The sequence below is a fragment of the Ranitomeya variabilis genome, chromosome 1 (assembly GCF_051348905.1).
Source record: "Ranitomeya variabilis isolate aRanVar5 chromosome 1, aRanVar5.hap1, whole genome shotgun sequence".
Lineage (NCBI taxonomy): Eukaryota > Metazoa > Chordata > Amphibia > Anura > Dendrobatidae > Ranitomeya > Ranitomeya variabilis.
The window spans coordinates 282,064,242-282,089,517 of record NC_135232.1 but is presented as its reverse complement, the minus strand read 5'-3'; the positions used below and the strand labels follow the sequence as shown (position 1 = coordinate 282,089,517).

Sequence of the window (25,276 nt, the reverse complement as noted above, 5' to 3'; positions counted from 1 at the left end):
AGTGATCTCTAGGATGGGGAATTTTAGTATTCCCTTTATTTTTTTGAAAACAAAAAAATCATATTATATATATATATATATATATATTGCTTTCTTAAATCTTCTTAAAAAGTTCATGGCCACGAGAGTGAGGATTGGAGCTTGTGTGAGCAGGTGTAAATGACGTCCGTTTCGGGCTATGCCAGAGCTTCTACGGGTCATTACTTGAAAGATACATCTGTGAGGAATATCGGTCAAACAGCATAACACTTGGGGTAGTGCCGTCCATTATATATATTTATTACACGTGCACACACACACACTATAAACCATTCATTCCTCCCTGGTTTACAGCCTGGCCGGTAGCATTAGCACCGCTCCCGGTTGTAAACTATTTAAACCTTTGAGATGGATTGCAGCGTTGGACTTGACTGCACAGCAGACAGGTATGGGATATTGTTGCTTTTTTATTTTGGAATTTTTTTTACAGGTGAACGAGGGCTTTGCTTGGATTGATAGTGCAATAAAGATGTTAAACCTGTGTCTTTAATTTCATTAAAATACTTTATTCTTAATGTGTTTCATACTATTAGATTAATAATGGATAGGTGTCTTATTGACTCCTCTCCATTATTAACCAGGCTTAATGTCACCTTACAATAGCAAGGTAACATTAACCCCTTATTACCCCATATGCCAATGCTACAGGGCAGTGGGAAGGGAGAGGCTACAGATGCGCCTTTTCTGGGGTGGCTGGGGCATATGTTGTTAGCCGGGGGGGGGGGGGGGGGGCAATAACCATGGTCCCTCTCTAGTCTATAAATATCTGCCCTCAGTCACTGGCCTTCCCAGTCTGGCTGAGAAAATTGCGCGGGAGCCCATGCCATTTTTTTCTGTGAATTAATCCTTTAATTTAACACCTACAGCTCCCAAACTTTACACACACACATAGTACTTACATTAGTGACGGACATATAAAAATTAACTGATATGCAATGGTTTACTGTATGTCTCGTATCCTGACTGGTTCTGCAATGATTTTACAGAATCCGACAATTGCATTCTCGGCTATTCTGCCATCTCTCTATGAAATATATATATATATATCTCACACACACACACCTATACTAGGTGTAGACATTTATTTTATCTATTCTAACCTGTCAGTGTGATTTTATTGTACACCGCACTGAATTACTAGCTTTTCTATAGGACACCGGTGCATATAAGTCGCAAGTCACACTGATGGTCCGTGTGGTGTGTGAGTTTCTCGCACCCATAGATTTTCATTGATGATTCTCGGCCAATATATGGTGCAAATCGAAGCATGCTGCGATTTCTCTCACACGTATAATACTGCCGAGAAAACAACTGATAGGAGCTACCCCATAGATTAACATTGGTCCAAGTGCTATGTGATTTTGTATCGCATAGCACTCGTCCGTATTACGGTCTAGTGTCACTCCGGCCTAAGGAGAACAGTTTCTAGGTTTAATTGGGGACACTTTATCAGAACCAATTTAAGAAAAAAGGAGTAGTGGCAACGAATCAAATTCCAGCTTTTATTTTTCAGAGGCGAAACGAAACTACTAGCTTTGAGAATTGTCCCCCATCTTTGGCAGATATTGCAATTTTTTTTTACCCATTTATAAATCTTCAGTAATTTCCACATCACTTTACAGACATCATTATCATTGTCCCCATTGTGGCTCACAAACTAAATTCCCCATCAGTAGGTCTTTGGCGTGCGGGAGGAATCCAGAGTACCCAGAGGAAACCCACGCAACACGGGGAGAACACGCAAACTCATTGCCGAGGTTGTCCTTGGGGAATTTGAACCGAGGACACCAGCGCTACAAACCTACAATGCTAGCCACTGAGCCACCGTGCTGGCTGTTACATCAGGTGTAGGCACTCACATACACAAAGAATACAGTGACACGAGATAAATGTGCAGGTAACAGGAGACTTTACATCTCTAAACATTTATTAGCTAAATAAATACATCACTGTACAACAAAAAGAACCAAAGTCAAAATCATCGGAAAAGTCATTAGGAGTGAGCACAAAATACATAGATACAAAAATACAAGATTTGTTTTGGAGAGCACGGAGAATACAACCAAGCGGTCAGGTAATTAACTTTGGGTTGAAATCATAATCAGAGATTACAAGCTCATTTTTACTGAGTTTTTATGGCAGCTAGAAGAGCACAGGATCAACTATTGTACTGTAATGTGTGCAGAATACAGGTAACCAGAAAATCTGTTAAGAAAGGATTACTAGGTGAGGTTTTCTTACCCTGTCCAGGAATGAAGTACGTGGTGTGATCAAAAATCAGGTGCCCTATAAAAGCTGTACAGTTTTAAGCCTTTGCTAAAATCACAGAAAACCATATGGGACGGTGTGCTACACATTTTTCTATAGACACAGTATAAGGGAACCTTTCCTAAAGTAGCGTATTGATGAGCCATGTGCCATGATTATGGCAGTACACGCAGTTTTTGGTTTTCTCTACTCCTACTTTAGTAATAACATGCGTCCCAGCCACAAGTTTTATTGTACTTTTAGACATTCATTTTACAAAGTGAAGCTTATATGTGCTAATCCATTAATCTTTGCAAAGGGTGTGTGCTTGTTTATACCTGATGCAGAGCCCTAGAAATCAGCTCTGGGAAAAGATTACAGAAACATACGGAATACGGGAGAAAGAATTGTTATAAAGTCCAAGTTCTGGAGACCCCCCATATACAGTAGAGGTAGTGCAGAAGTAAACTATTGGGAGGTTTCTTCTCGTACTCCTGCTTCTCTATTATGCTAGTCAGTCTGTAGATTAATGTGTTAAAGAAATAAATATTTAAATATTAAAAAGGATAGGTCACTCTTAAATGGGGTTCTGGTCCTGCTTCAAGTTCAGGTACTTTGAACTAAAGTTCGGGTCGGGTACCAGAACCCAAACTTCCACGGGTCCACGCTCAACTCTACTCCCAAACGGTTATATCATAAACAGAGCATATATCCTTGGGTTCAGTGCCGGCCCAGTACTGCTGCTTCAGTCTCAGCAGTTTGGCTGTAGCTGTGAGGTCAACTTTACGCTAGTTTAAAGCCAATGAGAAATCAAAGCCAAACCGTTGAGTAGAAACTATATCCAGAGCTAGAACTGCGGCACAGGAACACAGGGAAGGAATAGCTGATGCCCATCCCGGCATTCTAGCTGCCCAGCTGTGTAGCCAGTTCTTCTGCCGATAACTATTGCTTTGCGTTTCCACCAGCTAACATCAGCACTGCAGCCAATCAGTAAGCTCTGCCGAGGTACATAGCACACAGAAGCCTCAAACTCGGTGTTTGGCAGCAGCTGTGATGCGTACAGTCGCTGTGACCTCAGCGCTGTAGACAAAGCCCAGACACTGGAACAGTGCCAGAGAACTGGCAATGGACCCCAGGAGGATGAATATCTAACAGCTGCACGGTTTGTCATGTCCCATATATAAAAGCGAGCAGTATCGTTCGGCTTATGAACACATGGTGCTTTTAGGAAGTGTATGCAAATTAGTTCTCTTCCAAGAGCAAGAAATCTATCCCTCTACCGCCACCTATTGGAGATAGCTCATGTTTGATTAAGTCATGTGATGTGGTCTATAAAGCATTGTAGATGGTGTTAATGGTGCTATATAAGTGAGTGAAATAAATAATGTGGCAAGGCTTGATAAAGAAAAGAAAAAAATATTTATACACACGCAAAATTATTGAACCCCATTGCAAATTAGGATCTACTGCAGTCTCAGAAATATTAACTCCCCGAGTAGAATCCCCTGAAAGAGCACACATTTACAAATCAGGAGTGGTCGTAGGCACATCTGATGCAAATAAGCAACAACTTCATTAGATGCATAAGATAAAACCCACCCTAATCATGTTAGGGTGCATGAACACTGAAAGGTCATTGCCAATGCTCGAGCGCAATGCTCATTTCACAATAATCTTTTCTTGAAAGAGGCTGCAGATCACCTGATTAATGAGCAAATTGGCCATTCTTAGAGTTAAATTATCTTTTTTGCTGCAGAAAAAAAAAAGTAAATTGTTTTGTGGGATCTGAAGAAGGCGGTGCAAAGTGCAAATGAAAGAACATTCGTAATCTGAAGGCATTTGCTCACGTGGAATCGACAATGATTCCACAGAAACGTTGTGAAGCTAATGCCTGCAAGAAGCCAATGACTGCAAGGAACTAGTGCCTGCAAGAAGCCAATGACTGCAAGGAGCTAGTGCCTGCAAGAAGCCAATGACTGCAAGGAGCTAGTGCCTGCAAGAAGCCAATGACTGCAAGGAGCTAGTGCCTGCAAGAAGCCAATGACTGCAAGGAGCTAGTGCCTGCAAGAAGCCAATGACTGCAAGGAGCTAGTGCCTGCAATTTTAGAACATCATTACAGTAATTGAGTATTTTACTAAATAATAAAGACGCTTGTTGTGAGGGAGTTAAATAGTTCTGAGACTGCAGTAGTCATTAATACTTCATAACAGTTGTAGGGCGGGTGGAGTTGAGGCCGCTCCACCTAGGGAAAATGCCTTGTGTTGCAGAGTTGACATCTACCTTTAACAGCAATCAGCACTAGTGCCAATTGATGCGGTTAACCTTTAAAATGCTGCTGTCAATCAATGAATATGGCATTAAGTGCCACAATCCAGCCTAGGCATTTGGGCATGCATTTGCCTTCCCCCATAGATTTCCCCCGTCACAACCACGTTGGTTCTTCTGTGAAGTACAGGGACAAATTGGGCTTCATAAGACCTGGAATTCTTACTACATACTGCTGTATATAGTACAAGTAATAGAATGATCACAGCTTCAAGTCTCTACGGGAACGAAAAATAGAAAAAAAATTATGATCAATATATATGCACATATGAAAAAAAGTTATGGGTCTTGGAAACTGGCAACACAAACTTAATTTGGTATTTTTACTAAGTTCAGAAACTTATTAATCCACTGAAAAACTAAGGGAGTTTGGTATAGCCGTATGGTATGTTTTCATGCCATGATCATACTGACATGAAGAATCATGTCCAAGACATTTTATCTGCGCAGTTAACACTGTAAAAAGGAAAGCAAAAAAAAACAATCAAAAACCATGGCAGACTGGTGATTTGCTTTTTTTCACCATTTCTCCGTGCTTTTGTAGTTTTGAAAGATGACATTTATTTTACATTATAGTTTTTATGAAAATAAGGGGGAATATATTTCCAGCTTGTCCTGAAAGAAAAATAAAATTTTGTTTCCTTGGGAAAAAAAATATAAAATGGGGGGGGGGGGGGGATTCTTCTTGTAGGGTTGAATACCTGAGTCTGCAGCAAACAGTGACCTCCTTCTAAATGTGGAGAAACCACTTGGTATATTACTTATATTGTTCTTATTTGATTCTGCTGTTTATAATAAATCAAAGTTCCTAAATTTTGGTAATAATCCTAATTTGCAATGGGGGTTGAATCATTGGCATCTTTAGGTTATTTAGCCAAACCAAGGTGAGCATGACAATTCATGAAATAGTAGATGTAAGTTGGATAGTGAATGGGATACAACCGCAGAAGCAGAAGACATGGAATGGTTACAAAATGGTGTGCTGGAGCAGGCTATATACTAAACCCTCTAAGCTGAAATATATTAGTGTTGCCTTTTATATGACCAAATTTGAGGCTTTTCCTCGACATCACACAATTTATTGTAAAGTGAAGAGAACTCAGAAGTTAGCAGCATTTACCATATATACTAAACAAAGCATGATACAAAGAACATTATCTGCTCGAGGCTGTTGGAACAGGTTTGCAGAAGAGAGAACAGCCTGAGGCTACAGCAACAATAGCACTTACACTGGGAAAGCTGCGGACTTGGAGTTAAAACAACCTTTTCAATGGAAGCTGAAATGTAATAAGCAGTTGTTTCTAGAAAGCACCTGCAAGTAAAAGGAACAAGTTCTTGGCATGATCAGGCAAGTGCCAATGTTCACTTCTGGGAATCCATGCTAAAGTGGTGATGACTTCATTATTTTTCTAACAGCATTTGATTTAATTTCTCTGCTGAAAAATAAAGCAATCATATTTATAGCAGTCTGGATTTCCTGGCAGAGACCCAAGCTAATGGCAGCGACACACTATGGGAACAGCCAACACGCCAGTCCCATAAGCCGTTAATGTCCTGTTCCGCCCTATAAAACTGTGACTAGAGCAATGATTACTGCACATACTGCACACGTCACATTATCCAAAACTTGTTAAACAGGTTCATGCTGCTTGTTCCAAGCACAGAAAGGAGAAGTAGATTATATAGGATATGATGATGGAAAGGGCATTATTAGCTTTGCTGTTCTTATCCATTTACAGTATGAAAATTCCATTGGCACCCAACATTAGCCAATTGAAGAAGTAGTCCGTCTGGGCAAAATGATCATATGAACTTAGCATATCTCCATGTAGAGATGCCTCCCAGAGAAGAAGCTCACCCCAACACCTCCTCCCCGAATCATTGATTGATAGCTGGCTTCACTTGGATGGAGACTGAGCACCTAGTTAGCACACTGCTTCAGAAATCAGTTTTCTTGAAGAGTCGCCCATGGTTTTGGAACCACATGAAAGCTTCTTCTCAGGGAACGCTGCCGTACATGTAGAGGTATCCCACCTCATAATGTAATATTTACTGTTTTGCCAGACATCTTCGAGTGAGCTTGTATTACTGCTGTGTTTTTTTTTCTTCTTTGCAACCCCTCATCAGTGCTTCTGAACCATAGTTGAAAAACATGGTTGTATGGAAAGAGAAAAAACATTTTGTGCCATGGGTTTTGGTCCATTATATGGAATTGTGCACAATAGAATGCACATAGACTTGAAAAGTCTCTACTTAGTGCAACGTGACAATGTGCAAAGAATGCCTTCAATGAATTAGAGAGACAACATTACAGTTTGCAGCGCTGACTGCCAATGCAGAAATTAATGGAGACCATACAATCTTTAAAGAGGATTATTCCCATCTCAGTTTTACATTACATCAATAAGATATCCCAAAATATAATGGCCTGCATCTATCTCAAGAAAATGGTCCATCAATTGGGAAGTGGTCAGAATTAGAGAGGAGAATCGATTCGCAAGACTCCGGTCTAGTGGTTAGGTGGGTAATCTGATAAGGAGATTCAGGCTATCTCCCAGCATTCCCAGTTCTTCTGTTTATTAGCCAGACTGACAACGTTGGGAGTTTACGTCAGTCTGCAATAGCAATTATTGGCTAATAAAAAAAAAAAAAAAAAAAGAAGAAGAGCGGGGAATGCTGAGAGGTGAGATTCGCAGGTCTGCTGACAATCGGTCATAGATTACTGACCTGGTTGATTCAATTCTCCCATCTATAGTCAGAATTCCAAAATAAATGAAAGAATTCTAGCCACCACTCCATTTACAGTGGTGGTGATTAGGGCCCCCTTCTCAAGATACATGCAGTTGGTAGGACCCTCATTTACTATACTTAAGACATATTCCATAGATATGCGAGAGGGGAACACCCCTTTAAAGATCAGACACTATCCAATAAAACTAATGAATAATACCCAATACGGACACCGGAAATGTCCAATCTAGAGAGTAAATTCAAACCAAAGAAAGAAGTCAAGAAGCACCATAATAAAGTCATAAGACACACAGAACAATTACATCACTGTACTCTAAAGCCACATTTTGGGGCATCACTGCTGGAAGTTGAGACATTTCTGAGAATGCTAATGACGCTTTTGAACGCTGTTCCCCCCAGAAAGGGCATTTTAGGAATGAGGGGGGAAGATGTACGATTAATCTAGGATATAAAAGTGGCACAAGTTCTGCACCAGTTCTTTTCAAAATCTTGAAAACAGCACATTTATGAAGAGTTGAGAGATCGTTTAGTTACATTTTCCAACCACGGCCAAAGCTTGACTGATAGTTGTGCCCTTCCATTTGACGACAGATACATATTCAGTTTTTCCGTTGTCAGTCATGCTCTCTGTTAGGGAACAATTTGATTTTGCTATATCATAGCTTAGAATTTGATAATGGATAAGATAAAAAGACAGTTAGATCACACCAGAAACAAATGCCTTTATCTCAGCATTCTGTAATGCCGTGCTCGTAATGACCACTTGCATCCCAATACGTAGAAAATATATATTTCTGTATTTTGCTTTAGATATACACACACACACACATATATATATTCTGTATTTATAAATTGACAATATTCTTCATTTACCCCTTCAGTAAGAACACAGGTGACAAATGTTTAGGCTGTCTGTTACGTAGAGTGCTGTGTATATGAGTGATCTTCCATCTGATAATGATATTATTACACCAGATATGACAAGGTTATGTACTGTGGATTTGTGCTGTACCAAGCAATGACCTGGCCTGCATTCCCATTGTGATACTGTATACTTTTTTTTTTTCCATGTGACTTCCCAATAATCCAATGCAAATGGCAAACCCTTCTTGTGTAGGAAAAAAAATGTACAACATAACGGCCTGCACACTGGCACAGCTCTCTGCCCATCTGCTGCCATACAAGCCCACTAATGAGCGAGTCGATGACTCTGAACGGAGACGGATACAGCACTGACCTAATGGACCAATTGTTATTTAATAAATAAGCAATTACAGCATAGGGCACATGGTGCCAGGGTGGCAACATTTTCCAAAAATACACATAGTACTTTAGTCTCCTCATCCCAATCTCATCCATTGCATTGTTTAACCCTATAGAGATCAGAGGGAAGAAAAGATCAAATAATGCCATAGTGCCCTAAGTCTAAAAGTGTTCTAGTTTACAAGCTTTCACCATCATCTCTTATGGATTTCTTCTTCCGTACTCTCAGCTCTTCCCATGGCGTCTTGCAAATTTGGTTGGACCTGCTGCACAGTTTCCTCCAGGCTGCTGTTGGGAAATACTACATAACGTGCAGTGACCCCGTGACCTTTTGGACCACGTAAATTCTCTTTGCTGTGCCATATACCATAACCAAAATAGACAATGAGACCTGGAAGAGAAGCACAAGATGATATAAACTAATACTTTACTTTCAAAAATAATAAAGCAGGATAATTTCAAAATTAGTGATCCCTCAAAAATCATAGAAAATCAGCAGAAAAATTGGGAACCTAAAACTCAACATTTAATATTAACAATAAAATCACGACACAAGGAGATCCACATAACAGCGTTTGGAACAATCTCACCAGATCCGTAGACAATGGATTCCCCAATGTTGCAGAAAGAACCTCCTATGGAGCAGTAAACAAGAACCCATAAGGGCAATAATCCATGCCAGGATAGAGTTCACTGAGCCAATCCAAAAGAGGGCCACCTCACAACGCGTTTTGTCCTTGAAGGACTCCTCAGGGGATATAGCAGCCAAGGCAGGAGTGCTCCACCATCACCGGTATTATTCCAGAGCCTCCCATATTATATGGTTCTCCTTTGAGTGCTTTGAGACAGAGGGGTAAATGTGTCAGTTGTACTGGGGGGTCTACAAGATCCCCCATATCGGATTATGTTTCTTGTATTGCATTTCCAGTTGTACTGCTAGATTTTTTGGATCATAGTCAGTCCCCAGCTTTTGTGGCGAATATGGTTGACTGCACTGCTGGGAGTTCTGATTTCTATGTGTGTTGTGTCGTGATATTTTATTGTTAATATTAAATGTTAAGTTTTAAGTTCCCAATTTTTCTGCTGATTTTCAATACTTTACTTTCCCTCTATATATCTGCATTAAAGGGGTTTTCCCATGAACAAAAGTTGATTTTAATCTATTGGATGTGTTTAACTAAAAGGTTCCTGTGCTGAGATAATCTTATAAATGTGCCCCTGCTGTGTACTGTGTAATGGCTGTGTCTGACTGTACAGGGACATGTTATGATCATACCATAATAACCTCTTTATTGGAACCACCATGAAAAACACTTAAATAGAAATAGGAAAACATAAATGTGCAAAACTTAGCGGCAGAATAATTTGGAAGAAAGGTCACCACTCCTGATATCTTAGTTAAACCCTTCCAGACATTGGACATACCAGTACTTCCTATGTTGCAGTGCGTTCCTGCAAATTGACATACCAGTAAGTACTGGCGATCATGCAGGCACAGGAGCTGTGCCTGCACAATCACCACAGGGATCTCTGCTTAAGAGATAGTCGAGACCCAGCTGTCACCATGAGGAGTGGTGTCCGATGCCCAGGGCTGTTTAACCCCCTAAATGCTGTGATCAATAGTGATTGTAGCATTTATAGACACTGCGAGGGCCCAATCGTTGCTATGGCAACCAGAAGTCAAATGGTGGCCAGAAGCATGGTCTAAAAGGCGGTCTGTCTCTGCAGCGTATATCTATCTATCTCCGGCTGTTGATTTGTTCATTCTGCCTCCCAAAGATCACAGTAAGGCTTGCATTACATTTATCCTGCGTTCTACACTGAGCGCTTACACCAAAGTTTCCATGTAAATCTCAAATACATGATTCAGACGGAACCCCCTGGCAGAAGATTTTCTAGAATGAGGCAGATGGAGCAACTGTGGATGTGTTTGGCCTATGATCCGGCAGTGTTGTTTTTTTTAAGGCTATGTTCACATGTTGCATTTCTGCTACTTTTTTATGCAAATTAAAAGCTGTGCTTTACAGTACCAGCAAAAGCTATGAGATTTCAGAAATCTCATGAACACTTTCCCCCTGACTGAATTGGAAAACTGCTGCGTTTTTGAAAACTTACCTTTTCAGCGTTTTTTTTTTCACTTTTAGAAAGCAATGAGTAAGTGCAAAAAAAGCAGCACTTACAGTTTTTGCTGCATTTTTATTGGAAAAAAAAAAAAACAACAAAAAACGCATGTACAGCAGGATATGGATCCCATATGTTTTTGCAATTTTCCCAGGTTTAAACCATAATGTCTTGGTGTTCGCACCTGAGAATGGCAGTTAGTATTAGAATTAAGTTTAAATTTGTGATATGTGTAAAGTAAATATTGGCTAACCAAGGTGTGAAATTGAACAATACCTGACTAACTCAAGGGCCCACCAAAGTGAGAAAGCAAACAGAGTCCAACAAACTCAATGCTCTACCAATGTCCTAGGTAAACTGTGCCTGACCAATTCAACTCCCCCACTGTTCCATTTATAATTATGTATTTTTTCCCCATGAACTCCTATGAACCTTTTTGTTCAGAATTGACACAGTTTTCAAACATAAAAATCTTTTTCCACTAAATAATTTGCTCAAATTGGCCATTTTTTCTCCAAAAACCGTTTTATGGTTTCACATACGGGTGTATCTCACAAAATTAGAATATCATCAAAAACTTAATTTATTTAAGTTCTTGAATGCAAAGAGTGAAACTCATATATTAGAGTCATTACAAACAGAGTGATCTATTTCAAGTATTTATTTGTTTATGTTGATGATTTTGGCTTACAGCCAATGAAAACCCAAAAGTCATTATCTCAGTAAATTAGAATACTTTATAACACCAGCTTGAAAAAAAATGATTTTAACATTCGAAATTTGGCCTACTGAAATGTATGTTCAGTAAATGCACTCAATACTTGGTCAAAGCTCCTTTTGCATCAATTACTTCATCAGTGCAGTGTGGCATGGAGGCAATAAGCCTGTGGCACTGCTGAGGTGTTATGGAAGCCTAGGTTGCTTTGATAGCAGTCTTCAGCTCGTCTGCATTTTGTTGGGTCGGGTGTCTCATCTTCCTCTTGACAATACCCCATAGATTAGGGGTGGGGAACCTCAGGCCCCTGGGGCCATCTACGGCCCTCGACCTTTTATCAGGCCCCCGAGCAGATTCTTAGGGACCGCATTCTTGTGCAGGGAGCTGTATTTTGATTGCCACAAGCTAATTAATTTCTTCTTGCTCTGTTAGCACACACATGCAGTGTTCACTACTGAACATTGAAGGGCATGCAATGAAAGATTACGTCCTGAAACCAGTGCCAGAGTCAGGATGTACTTTGTGGGCAGCGTTTGTACGGCCCCCGAAGGATGGCATAAATTTTCAAATGGACCTTCGCAGAAAAAAAAAAAAAAAATTCCCCACCCCTGTCATAGATTCTCTATGGGGTTAAGGTCAGACGAGTTTGCTGGCCAATCAAGCACAGTGATACTGTTGTTTTTACACCAGGTATTGGTACTTTTGGCAGTATAGACAGGTGCAAAGTCCTGCTGGAGAATTAAAATTTCCATCTCCAAAAAGCTTGTCAGCAGAAGGAATCATGAAGTGCTCTAAAATTTCCTGGTAGACGGCTGCGCTGACTTCGGTCTTGATAAAACACAGTGGACCTAAACCAGCAGATGACATGGCTCCCGAAACCATTATTGATTGTGGATACTTCACACTAGACCTTGGAAATCAAGGTCCCAGAATCTGGAGGAAGAGTGGAGAGACAGACAATCCAAGCTGCTTGAGGTCTAGTGTGAAGTTTCCACAATCATGGTTTGGTGAGCCATGTCATCTGCTGGTGTAGGTCCACTGTGTTTTATCAAGACCAAAGTCAGCGCAGCCATCTACCAGGAAATTTTAGAGCACTTCATGCTTCCCCCTGCCAACTAGCTTTTTGGAGATGGAAATTTCATTCTCCAGCAGAACTCGACCCCTGTCCACACTGCCAAAAGTATCAATACCCAGTTTAAAAACAACAGTATCACTGTGCTTGATTGGCCAGCAAACTCGCCTGACCTTAACCCCATAGATAATCTATGGGGTATTGTCAAGAGGAAGATGAGGGACACCAGACCCAACAATGCAGACGAGCTGAAGGCTGCTATCAAAGCAACCTGGGCTTCCATAACACCTCAGCAGCGCCACAGGCTGATCGTCTCCATGCCACGCTGCATTGATGCAGTAATTGATGCAAAAGGAGCCCCGACCAAATATTGAGTGTATATATTGAACATACATTTCAGATGTTAAAATAAATTTTTTCAAACTGGTGTCAAAGTATTCTAATTTACTGAGATAATGACTTTTGGGTTTTCATTGGCTTTAAAGGGAACCTGTCACCACGTTTTTGGAAGATGGGATAAAAATAGCGTTAAATAGGGGCAGAGGTGGGCATTACATTAGTGTGTTTGTTATGCGTTTATTACCCACCTAAGTTGCCGAAATACCTTTGCAAAGTCTCCGTTTTCGCCTGTCAATCAGGCTGGTCTGGTCAAAAGGGCGTTGTCTTCCCCCAGATTTTGCGTAGTTTTCCGTTGGTGGCGTAGTGGTGTGCGCATGCCCAAGGTCCCGAATCCTCTGCCAGGGGATTTAAAAGAGCGCGCTGTTCGTTATTTCATTGGTGATCGGTGGGCGCGGCCATCTTCATTTGGCCGCGCGTGCGCAGAAGCGGCGCTCTGCTGGCCGCGGCTTCAGGAAAATGGCCGCCGCGATCTCCATCTGCGCACGCGCGGCATCCCGCGGCCATTTTCCTGAAGCCGCAGCCAGCAGAGCGCCGCTTCTGCGCACGCGCGGCCAAAGGAAGATGGCCGCGCCCACCGATCACCAATGAAATAACGAACAGCGCGCTCTTTTAAATCCCCTGGCAGAGGATTCGGGACCTTGGGCATGCGCACACCACTACGCCACCAACGGAAAACTACGCAAAATCTGGGGGAAGACAACGCCCTTTTGACCAGACCAGCCTGATTGACAGGCGAAAACGGAGACTTTGCAAAGGTATTTCGGCAACTTAGGTGGGTAATAAACGCATAACAAACACACTAATGTAACGCCCACCTCTGCCCCTATTTAACGCTATTTTTATCCCATCTTCCAAAAACGTGGTGACAGGTTCCCTTTAAGCCATAATCATCAACATTAACAGAAATAAACACTTGAAATGCATCACTATTTGTAATGACTAATATACGAGTTTCACTTTTTGTATTGAAAAACTGAAATAAATTAACTTTTTGATTATATTCTAATTTTGTGAGATGCACCTGTATGTGTTGCATTGGTGATATATACCTTGCATTGTTCATGCTTCTAAAACCAATATTAAAAACCTTACCATGTGTCAATGTTGACCTCAGTGTGAATAAGGGCAGACAAAAGCACTGGGCCCAACCAGTAGAACACCAGCCTGGGGGGAGCTTTATATACAATTTCCAGCTCAGACAAGGGTGGCCACACCCCGGCTTGCACAGAATGCAATAATACACAAATTGAGCTTGGCTTTAACCCCTTCCCAACCCATGACGCCACGTAGGCGTCATGAAAACCCGTGCCAATCCGACCCATGACGCCTATGTGGCGTCATGGAATGATCGCGTCCCTGCAGATCGGGTGAAAGGTTTAACTCCAATTTCACCCGATCTGCAGGGACAGGGGGAGTGGTACTTCAGCCCAGGGGGGGTGGCTTCACCCCCCCCCCGTGGCTACGATCGCTCTGATTGGCTGTTGAAAGTGAAACTGCCAATCAGAGCGATTTGTAATATTTCACCTAAAAAAACTGGTGAAATACTACAATTCAGCCATGGCCGATGCTGCAATATCATCGGCCATGGCTGGAAACCCTGATGTGAGCCCCCCCACCCTACCGATCGCCCCCCCAAGCCACCGATCTGTCCCGTAGTCCCCTCCGTCCTGTGCTCCGTTCCCCCGTCCTCCTGTGCCACCCCCCTGTGCTCCGACGCCCCCCCCGTGCCCCGATCTCCCCCCCCTTATACTTACTGAGGCTCCCGGTGCCCGTCCGTCTTCTCCATGGGCGCCGCCATCTTCCAAAATGGCGGGCGCATGCGCAGTGCGCATGCGCAGTGCGCCCGCCGAATCTGCCGGCCGGCAGATTCGTTACAAGTACATTTTGATCGCTGTGATAGAACCTATCACAGCGATCAAAATAAAAAAATAATAAATAACCCCCCCCTTTATCACCCCCATAGGTAGGGACAATAATAAAAAAAAAGAAAATATTTTTTTTTCTTTTTCCACTAGGGTTAGGGTTAAAACTAGGGTTAGGGGTAGGGTTAGGGTTAGGGCATGTGCACACAGTGCGGATTTGGCTGCGGATCCGCAGCGGATTGGCCGCGGATGCGCAGCAGATTGGCCGCGGATCCGCAGCGGATTGGCCGCTGCAAATTCGTAGCAGTTTTCCATGAGGTTTACAGTACCATGTAAACCTATGGAAAACCAAATCCGCTGTGCCCATGGTGCGGAAAATTCCGTGCGGAAACGCTGCGTTGTATTTTCCGCAGCATGTCAATTCTTTATGCGAATTCCACAGCGTTTTACACCTGTTCCTCAATAGGAATCCGCAGGTGAAATCCGCACAAAAAAAACACTGGAAATCCGCTGTATATCTGCAGGTAAAACGCAGTGCCTTTTACCTGCAGATTTTTCAAAAATCGTGCGGAAAAATCTCACACGAATCCGCAACGTGGGCACATAGCCTTAGGGTTAGGGTTGGAATTAGGGCTAGGGTTGGAAATAGGGTTAAGATTAGGCTTGTGGTTAGGGTTATGGATAGGGTTAGGGGTGTGTTGGGGTTACAGTTGTGGTTAGGGTTGGGATTAGGGTTAGAGATTAGGGTTACGGCTGTGTTGGGGTTAGGGTTGTGGTTAGGGGTGTGTTGGGGTTAGGGTTGTGATTAGGGTTATGGCTACAGTTGGGATTAGGGTTAGGGGTGTGTTGGGGTTAGCGTTGAAGTTAGAATTGAGGGGTTTCCACTGTTTAGGCACATCAGGGGTCTACAAACGAAACATGGCGCCACCATTGATTCCAGCCAATCTTGCGTTCAAAAAGTCAAATGGTGCTCCCTCCCTTCCAAGCCCCGACGTGCGCCCAAACAGTGGTTTACCCCCACATATGGGGTACCAGCGTACTCAGGACAAACTGGGCAACAACTATTGGGGTCCAATTTCTCCTGTTACCCTTGCAAAAATAAAAAATTACTTGCTAAAACATAATTTTTGAGGAAAGAACAATTATTTTTTATTTTCACGGCTCTGCGTTATAAACTTCTGTGAAGCACTTGGGAGTTCAAAGTGCTCACCACACATCTAGATTAGTTCCTTGCGAGGTCTAGTTTCCAAAATGGGGTCACTTGTGGGGGAGCTCCAATGTTTAGGCACACAAGGGCTCTCCAAACGCGACATGGTGTCCGCTAATGATTGGAGCTAATTTTCCATTCAAAAAGCCAAATGGCGTGCCTTCCCTTCCGAGCCCTGACGTGCGCCCAAACAGTGGTTTACCCCCACATATGGGGTATCATCGTACTCAGGACAAACTGGACAACAATATTTGGGGTCCAATTTCTCCTATTACCCTTGGGAAAATAAAAAATTCCGGGCTAAAAATCATTTTTGAGGAAAGAAAAATTATTTTTTATTTTCACGGCTCTGCGTTATAAACTTCTGTGAAGCACCTGGGGGTTTTAAGTGCTCACTATGCATCTAGATAAGTTCCTTGGGGGTCTAGTTTCCAAAATGGGGTCACTTGTAGGGGAGCTCCAATGTTTAGGCACACAGGGGCTCTCCAAACGCGACATGGTGTCCGCCAACGATTGGAGCTAATTTTCCATTCAAAAAGTCAAATGGCGCTCCTTCCCTTCCGAGCCTTACGATGTGCCCAAACAGTGGTTTACCCCCACATATGAGGTATCATCGTACTCAGGACAAATTGGACAACATCGTTCGTGGTCCAGTTTCTCCTTTTACCCTTGGGAAAATAAAAAAAATGTTGCTAAAAGATCATTTTTGTGACTAAAAAGTTAAATGTTCATTTTTTACTTCCATGTTGCTTCTGCTGCTGTGAAACACCTGAAGGGTTAATAAACTTCTTGAATGTGGTTTTGAGCACCTTGAGGGGTGCAGTTTTTAGAATGGTGTCACTTTTGGGTATTTTCAGCCATATAGAACCCTCAAAAAGACTTCAAATGTGAGGTGGTCCCTAAAAAAAATGGTTTTGTAAATTTTGTTGTAAAAATGAGAAATCACTGGTTAAATTTTAACCCTTATAACTTCCTAGCAAAAAAAAAATTTGTTTCCAAAATTGTGCTGATGTAAAGTAGGCATGTGGTAAATGTTATTTATTATCTATTTTGTGTCACATAACTCTCTGGTTTAACAGAATAAAAATTAAAAATGTTAAAAATGTGAAAATTGCAAAATTTTCAACATTTTCACCAAATTTCCGTTTTTTTCACAAATAAACTCAGAAATTATCGACCTAAATTTAACACTAACATGATGCCCAATAAGTCACGAAAAAACAATCTCAGAATCGCTAGGATCCGTTGAAGCGTTCCTGAGTTATTACCTCATAAAGGGACACTGGTCAGAATTGCAAAAAACGGCCAGGTCATTAAGGCCAAAATAGGCTGGGTCATGAAGGGATTAAAAAAAAAAACAAAAAAAAAAAACACAAAACATACTGAGCACTAAACTGGCAGATTTGCAAGTTCACTTGGCAACATTCACTGCTGTTTGTGGAAAACACCCATGGAGTTAAAATGCTCACTACACGTAGATAAATTCCCATGGGGTTCCAGTTTCCAAAATGGGGTCACTTGAAAGGGGATTTTGCTCTAGGGAAAATCCCCTTAAATACTCCAAGACTCCTAGTTCAGGGCCTAAGTGGAGCTTGGCACAGGAATTCTGTTTTTATATCTGGGGGCAATTCACTGCCCCTTTAGGCCCTGCACTACCACATAATCATTATAGTGTAAAATAGGAGATAACGCGCTCACTGCTGGAGGTCCAACTGCTACGACCACCAGTGGTCCTGAACAGAGCAGAGGTTGAGCATGTGCATCTCTTCATTTTCTATGGGACTGCAGGCAAGTTTTATTCTACTAGTATGTGTATATAGCTTTGTTTCTTGAAACAAAAAAGAGAAGGAAAAAAAAAGAAAAAAAAGCTTCTTGCAACTTTTCTCCCATTCTAAAAAGGTAAAAATAGCAGAACTTTCAAAACCAAGTACAGTACCTTTCTTTTTGTACTGTAAGATGTACTTTTTTAGCAAGAAAAAAAATCTTGTCAAAGAAGTGTGTGTCTTAGGCTGCCGTCACACTAGCAGTAGTTGGTCATTGTTTTACATCAGTATTTGTAAGCCAAAACCAGGAGTGGAACAATAAGAGGAAAAGTATAATAGAAACATATGCACCACTTCTGCATTTATCACCCACTCCTGGTTTTGGCTTTCACATACTGATGTAAAATACTGACCAAATACTGATAGTGTGACGGCAGCCTTATAGTCTGCAGGCAGCTTTCTATGATTGAATACTAAGCTGACACAGCGACCTTATTGATCACTGTGAGAACTAAGCAGCACAATTCTATCTTCTCCAGCCTGACACTGATCAGTGTGATTGGTGCAGGGCAGAGCAAGAGCTGCCAGGACATACACATTACTAAAGCCGCATAGATACTTCAGGTCCTGACTAGCTGAAGGATATTTCAGGCCATATGATCAGCTAGACTTTAAATGGGATACATATCCACTTTAACTTTTTAGGGTAGCTACTTTTATTAGTTGAAAAAAAAACAGATGGATAATTTGCATGCTTTTACTATGGAATATTGACAATAGAACTCCATACACAACTGGTCACCTTTAAAAACAGCCAAACACCCCCTCCCCTAAAGCTCTGGAAAGCTTTTGTCCTGATTGCAATTTCAGGTTCACTATGGCCATCAATATCTCATACAGACACACCGTTTTGGGCCACTGTGCAGAAGATATGGAGGAATTGCTTACGCTTCCACCTAAAATACAAAATGCCACAACATTAAATTAAAGAGAACCTGTCACCCCCCAGGCGTTTTTAACTAAAAGCCACCTTGTGCAACACTAATCGGGTCCCAGCAAACGCTGCAATAATCACCTTTATAATTTGTCCCCGATACCCCGGACAGAAACGCCTCCCAGCCGTCACTCGGGGCCTCTGCGCGCCACCTCCTCTTCCTTCATTAGCGTCCCTAACTACAAGACTATTTCACTAAACTTCTGGACTCGAGAAACTCCACGGGAGCGCCAATTTGATTGCGGAAACTCAATTTTGGCTGAAATAGATAGCGGATGCCATGTTGTGTTTGAAGAGCCCCTGACATGCCAAAACTGTGGAAAGCCCTACAAGTGAAGCAATTTTGGAAACTACACCTGTCAAGGAATTCATCTAGGGGTCGATTGACCATTTTTAAACACGAGTCTCAGACTATTCACAAAATTGTAGAACATTGGGCTTAGTAAATGTAAAATTACCATTTTTTTTCCACTAAAATGTTGCTTTGGCCCCAAATTTTTCATTTTCAAAAGGGATAATTGGAGAAAATGGACAGTATAATTTGTTAAGCAATTTCTCCTGAGCACAACAATATCCCATATGTGGTTAAAACTAGTTTTGAGGCTCTGTTCAAAGCTCTGAAGGAAAGAAGCGCCATATTGTAGGTTTTGCTGGAATGGTTTGAGGGTGCCATGTCACATTGGCAGAGCCACTAAGGTGCCTGAACAGCAGAACCCTCACATAAGAGACCCCATTTTACAAACTACACCTCTCAATACATTCATCTAAGAGTGCAAAGTCGCCACACCACGTGGGTGTCATGATTTTATACCATTGGGCAGTGAAGAAAAAATTATTAACATTTTTACCACAAATTGTTTTAGCCACAATTTTTTACATTTTTGCAAGGGAAGTTGGAAAAAAAAATGGCACCAAAATATTTCACAATTTCTGCTGCACGTGGCAATACTCCATGTGTGGCTGTGCAGTACTGCATGGCTACACGGTGAGACGGGGAATGGAAGGAGAGATATTTGACTCTTATAGAACAAATCATAGAATCGTTTATGGACTCTATATACAGAGCTGTGGAGGTCCAACTACTGCGATCTTCAGGAATCCCAAGAACAGCGCTAAACAGAGCCCCAAGTAAACAGTAGAGGTTGAGCATGTGCTCCTCAGCTCTATTCATTGCCTCTGGGCCTCCTGGAGGTAGCCAAGTTTAGTGCCCGGCTTTTCTTGACAGTCTCATACAATGAATGCAGCGGAGATGCGCTCCACTCAGACATGGCTGAGCACACAGCCAAATTCTCGTGATTGATTGTTTGCCCAGTGGTCCAACTCTCAGATCGGAAAGAATTACCCTTGGATATCTTGGGAAAACCTGTTTAAGCACCTTAGACTTTACATATTAATCATACCTAATGATAAACCTCCATGCTACCCAACAGTGGCATAACATTGTGCCACTAAAACAGCAAAGACCCCACATGTTTTCTGAAGGTGTTCTGTGGTATCTGGCACAAAGACGTTAGTAGCAGATCCTGCACGTTGTGAGATGAGGCGTCCATGGATCAGACTTGTTTGTCAGCAGATCTCACAAATACCCAATTTGGCCTGAGATTTGAGGAACTTGGAGGAAAATGTATTTATTTATTTTACCGACATCATGCCAATAATTCCACTGATAGTTGGGAATTTCATTGTCACAAATGAGGGGCAATTGGTCTGCAGCAAAATTTACTTAGGTCTTATGCGTCAACGTGCCATAGACATGGATATGCAAGGACACAAGGTTTCTCAAAAGAACATTGCCAGAAGCAGTACCCAATTTCCGCCCTTGCCTTCTTCTCATAGTGCAGCCTGGTGCCATCCCTTTCCCAGGTAAGTGATGTACACACAATGGACATCCTACTCAATTAAAGTATATGTGGATTTATCAGATTAGATCACCTTTTTGTCTTTGCTCAGATGTCAAGTTTTAATACTCATGTCTATTGTAGATACTTGGTAGAGGACAGAGTTCAGCGTATGGGCACCCTGAGCCGTGTAGAGGCGCACAGCCTCATACTCCAATGTGAGATTCACCATGTGTTTTGACACATTTCTATAATAGCCATAGCTCTATAATAGCCAACATTAACTGTTTCACTGCTTTGTGCTACATTAAAGTGCTGGCTGAATCACTAAGCCTTGGGTGCCCATGACTAGGTCACAAGTTGCCCTTACGTGGACTACTTCTGGGCATGTACCAAAAACTGCATACCGGGAACGCCCAACAAGACCTGCCACTTTGGATATACTCTGACCCAGTCATCTTGCTGTTGCAATTTGGTCCCAGTCAAGGTCATGGAAATCCTTACGCCTTTTCCAGCGTAGACTTCAATAATGTACTGTTTACTTGCTGCCTATTATTTTGTATCCATTAACAGGTGCCATTGTTACAAAATCCATATATTCACATGATCTGTCAGTGGTTTAATTACGGTACTTTAGTATACAAAATGAACACACGTCTCTACATTCAACTGTGCCCCTTTGTCTAGGAAATTGAGGGATAATAAATGTTCTTTTGTTTTCCGTACAGGTCAATGCAGCAAAATATAGAATGGACATATGTAGAAGGGAAGAAAAATATATAAAAAGTAAATATTCACAGCTTTTTCCCCTAACTCACCTTTTAAATAAAACCACTTTGCACAGTATTGTATATGAGTGGACATCACACAAATATGTAAGAATACACATCTCCTAATACTTACCTAAGGCTAGCCATACAATGAATCGCACCCATGTCATGTAATTGAGCTTTAGCATGAGATATATGTTTAGCAGGATACTGATAGCTGGGATCAGAGGTACCAACGGAACCTAGAGATTAAAAATCAGTATTTGGGATCACAATACATTAGGGTGTATTTACATGTCTAGATACTAGGGAGCTTTGTAAACTGTGGCAAGGTGTGAATTCAACCCAAATGTACTGTATATAAACATAATTAGCAACTTGCTTGTTGTGGATATACTGATACACAATACGTCTAAATTGGCGAAGATTCCATGAATTTACCACTAGATTAGGGCAACTATATCTTTAAAAATGTAAGGCTAGGTTCACATGTACAGTGCATTCTACTGAAAATGTACATCTGATTTGCAAAATATGGTATACAGCAGCTTATCCATATGATATATGAATTTTTCACAACTATTGTTAATATGATTATGATTTATAATTGTGAAAAATTTATACCGTAATTATGTACTTGATACGCAACAATTTATATGTACTATAGTTTACTTAATGCTGTGATCGGACCGAAACGTCACCGCATGGGCTAATAAAAGTCCACTTTTTTTTTTTTTTTTTTTTTTTAACTTCATAGAGTGCAGCCTCCTTTTTGTTGATTAATTATATTTAATCACACACGCCTCTGAATCTTTGACGTGCACGTCTGCAGATGTACAAATGTGAACCTAGCCTAAAGATTAAAAAATAAAACATCAGCTTGTTTCCTTAAACAGTGACACCATTACCATTATCCACGGGCAATGCCTGGTAGTGCAGCTCAACCCTATTCTTGTGAATGGAGCTGAGCTTCAATGCCAGGCACCATCCAAGGACAAGAGTTGTTTCTGTAGTGAAGCAGATACTTTATTTCTAATTCTAGAGGACCCCTTTGAAAAGGGAATCATCAGATAGGAAAAAACAATACTTTAGCTAATAAAAATGATCTTTTACAGAAATATCTAACGATCATCTAGTTTCTAGCAATGTGGGGCAAAATTGAGTGTACGTTTAGAACGAGTGCACAGAAATCGTGACAAGGTGATAATAGTAGGCATAAAACCAGTAAAGGTGACCCAATATTTAGCAAATAGTGCTGAGGATAATGTCCAAAGCTGACTTTAGGATTGTCGTAAACAACAAACCGAGAAAGATCTTAGCAATCTACAAGCAGGGAAATGAAGGATTTACACACCTGGAAAGTTGTGGTTTTCTTCTGTTGCTCATGAACCCAAATTAAAAATAAACTGATTAAAAACCCAATCAAAAAAATCACAAGGAGTAAATAGAAACTCCACTTGGGTAGATGAAGTTCATTGCTTCCAAACACCAAGACCGAGCTCAAGCAAATAGCGCAGAACATCATCGTCACGACTGCAATGGTGACCACTTCTCCAGGGTAACAGTCACTCAGGAACTTTAGATATGGTTCAAAGGTGGCCTTCAGGTGTCCGGTTTCTCTTCGCTCGTTGGCTTTTTTCTGAGTTTCCACAAGTTGAAGCTTATCTGAGAAAGACTCATATTCCTTCATTTCTTCTCCAGCAATCCTTTCTGCACTGACACTCGGGACATGGTGCTGGGGACTTGGCTCTTGTTCAGCTTCATGTGAAGGTTCTGACTTTTCCTGTTGAAATCTTAAAACTATGATACTGGCTGCAACAAAGGTGTATGCCAGCAAGGTGCCGATAGATAAAAACTGAACTAGGGCTTCCAGGTCAAAGATAAGGGCTAGGATGGCCATCAGAATACCAAATACCACAATTGCAATGACAGGGACTTTGGTGGTTGGGTTTACTTTAGCTAAAAATTGAAAAAATAACCCATCTTCAGCCATTGCATATACAATTCTTGGGAGGGAGAAGAGGTTACTGAGCAACACTGTATTCATGGCTAGAATAGAAGATATAATTAGATTATTTACAGACTCACAATATCAAGAGGTAATCTACATACAGTCATACACATGTTAGTTCGTATTTCACAATATATGTTCCTATTTCTTCTTACACCAAGGCTCTGTTCACATTTACAGTCATCATCCAGTTTTCTTACTTTTCAAATCCTGGGATTTATTTTAAAACAAGTCAGTTACAAACGGAGAAAAAGTTATGCTGAGTAACCCATAGTGTCTGGTCAGTACCGTTATACTGATTAAAATGATACCTGGTTATGAAATCCGTCTTGTGGTTGTTGTTTGACCCCTTAAGAACCAGGGATATTTCAGTTTTTGCGTTTCCATTTTTTGCTCCCCTCGTCCCACGGCCATACCTTTTTTATTTTTGAGTCAAAATTGCCATGTGAGGGCTTGTTTTTTTGCGGGAGTACTTTGTAGTACTTTTGAATGGCTCCATTGATTTTACCATATCGTGTACTGGAAAACAGGAAAAAAAATTCCAAATGCGGTTAAATTGCAAGAAAAAAGTGCAATTCCACAATTGTTTTTTTTGGATTTTTTTTACCATGTTCACTAAATGTTTAAACTGACCTGCCATTATGATTCTTCAGGTCATTTCAAGTTCACTGACACCAAACATGTCTAGGTTCTTTTTTACTGAAGTAGTGAAAATAAAATCCAAAGTTTCTTTTAAAAAAAAAGTTGCAATTTTCCGAGACCTGCAGTGTCTCCATTTTTTCGGGGGCTTATTTTTTGCGCGCGTCGATCTGAATTTTTATTCATACCATTTTGGTTTATATACAGATCTTTTGTTTGCCCGTTATTGCAATGTTACAGTGACCCAAAAAATGTAATTATGGCATTTTAATTTTTTTTCTTGCTACCCTGTTTACCGATTATTTTTATATATTGATAGATCATGCGATTCTGAACATGGCGATATCAAATATGTGTGTATTTGATTTTTTTTATTGTTTTATTTTGAATGGGGCGAAAAGGGGGGGCCATTAGAATTTTTATATATATATATTTTAATATTTAATTAATTAATTAATTTTACTTGCATCAATACAATCACTTGTGCTACATAGAACAGGGCTCATGTATATCAGATATGCTCACTTGCTATAAGCGCCGATCGCTGGGCGGCACTCATAGCTATCCGGCTATGTCAACCACAGGGGCCTCCTGTTGACCCCAGGTTGTCATGCCAACCCATCGGTGACCCGCGGTCATGTGACACAGGATCCGATGGATGGAGGCAATGACGCGCTTCCTGCTCATGCATGTCAAATGCCGCTGTCAAGAGTTTGACAGCGGCATTTAACATGTTAACAGCAGTGGGTAGATTGCGATTCCACCCACGGTTGTTAGGGGCAGATGTCAGCTGATCACATCAGCTGTCATGTGCCGGAAGAGGACATTAAAGGCTAAATCTTCATTTGCAGTTTTCAGTTGAGATTCTCATGCTCCAGGGCAGTGATTCGATAGATGCTACTGCGCAGATGCCGCTAGCGCCTGATGAATGAATTTTTTTTCCAAAAAATCATTTTCAGTATGTAAAATAGGGGGCAGTGACCTGCCATAAGCCACCAGTATGAATACCTAAGCAGAGCCCCACATGATGACCCCCAACTGGCCACCCCAGAGCACGAGCATATTATTAACTCAAAACTGAAAATAAAGATTAAACAACAACAACAACAACAACAACAACAACCACAAGACGGATTTCATCAATCAAGGTTACTCAGAACAATCAGGCTGACAGGATTCCTTTAAAGTAAAGACATTGCTGTAATAGAGCTGTAATACTGATTACATTGATACATTTGGTGAACAAATCCGTTTTGTTG

The 25,276-nt window shown here is 41.2% G+C and overlaps 1 protein-coding gene across 2 annotated transcripts in view; it reads right to left on the bottom strand.

Annotated features, from left to right (window-relative positions):
* Positions 1–6,724: 6,724 nt before the first annotated feature.
* Positions 6,725–25,276, bottom strand: part of SLC7A4 (solute carrier family 7 member 4) — a 54,931-nt gene continuing 36,379 nt past the window's right edge. For both annotated transcript variants that reach the window (XM_077295022.1, XM_077295032.1), the window contains 3 exons: positions 22,722–23,416; positions 21,501–21,609; positions 6,725–9,017 (listed from right to left, as the gene is read on the bottom strand). In XM_077295022.1, the coding sequence (XP_077151137.1) occupies positions 8,821–9,017; positions 21,501–21,609; positions 22,722–23,416 (1,001 nt within the window). In that variant the 3' untranslated portion in view covers positions 6,725–8,820. The remainder of the gene's footprint in view (positions 9,018–21,500; positions 21,610–22,721; positions 23,417–25,276) is intronic.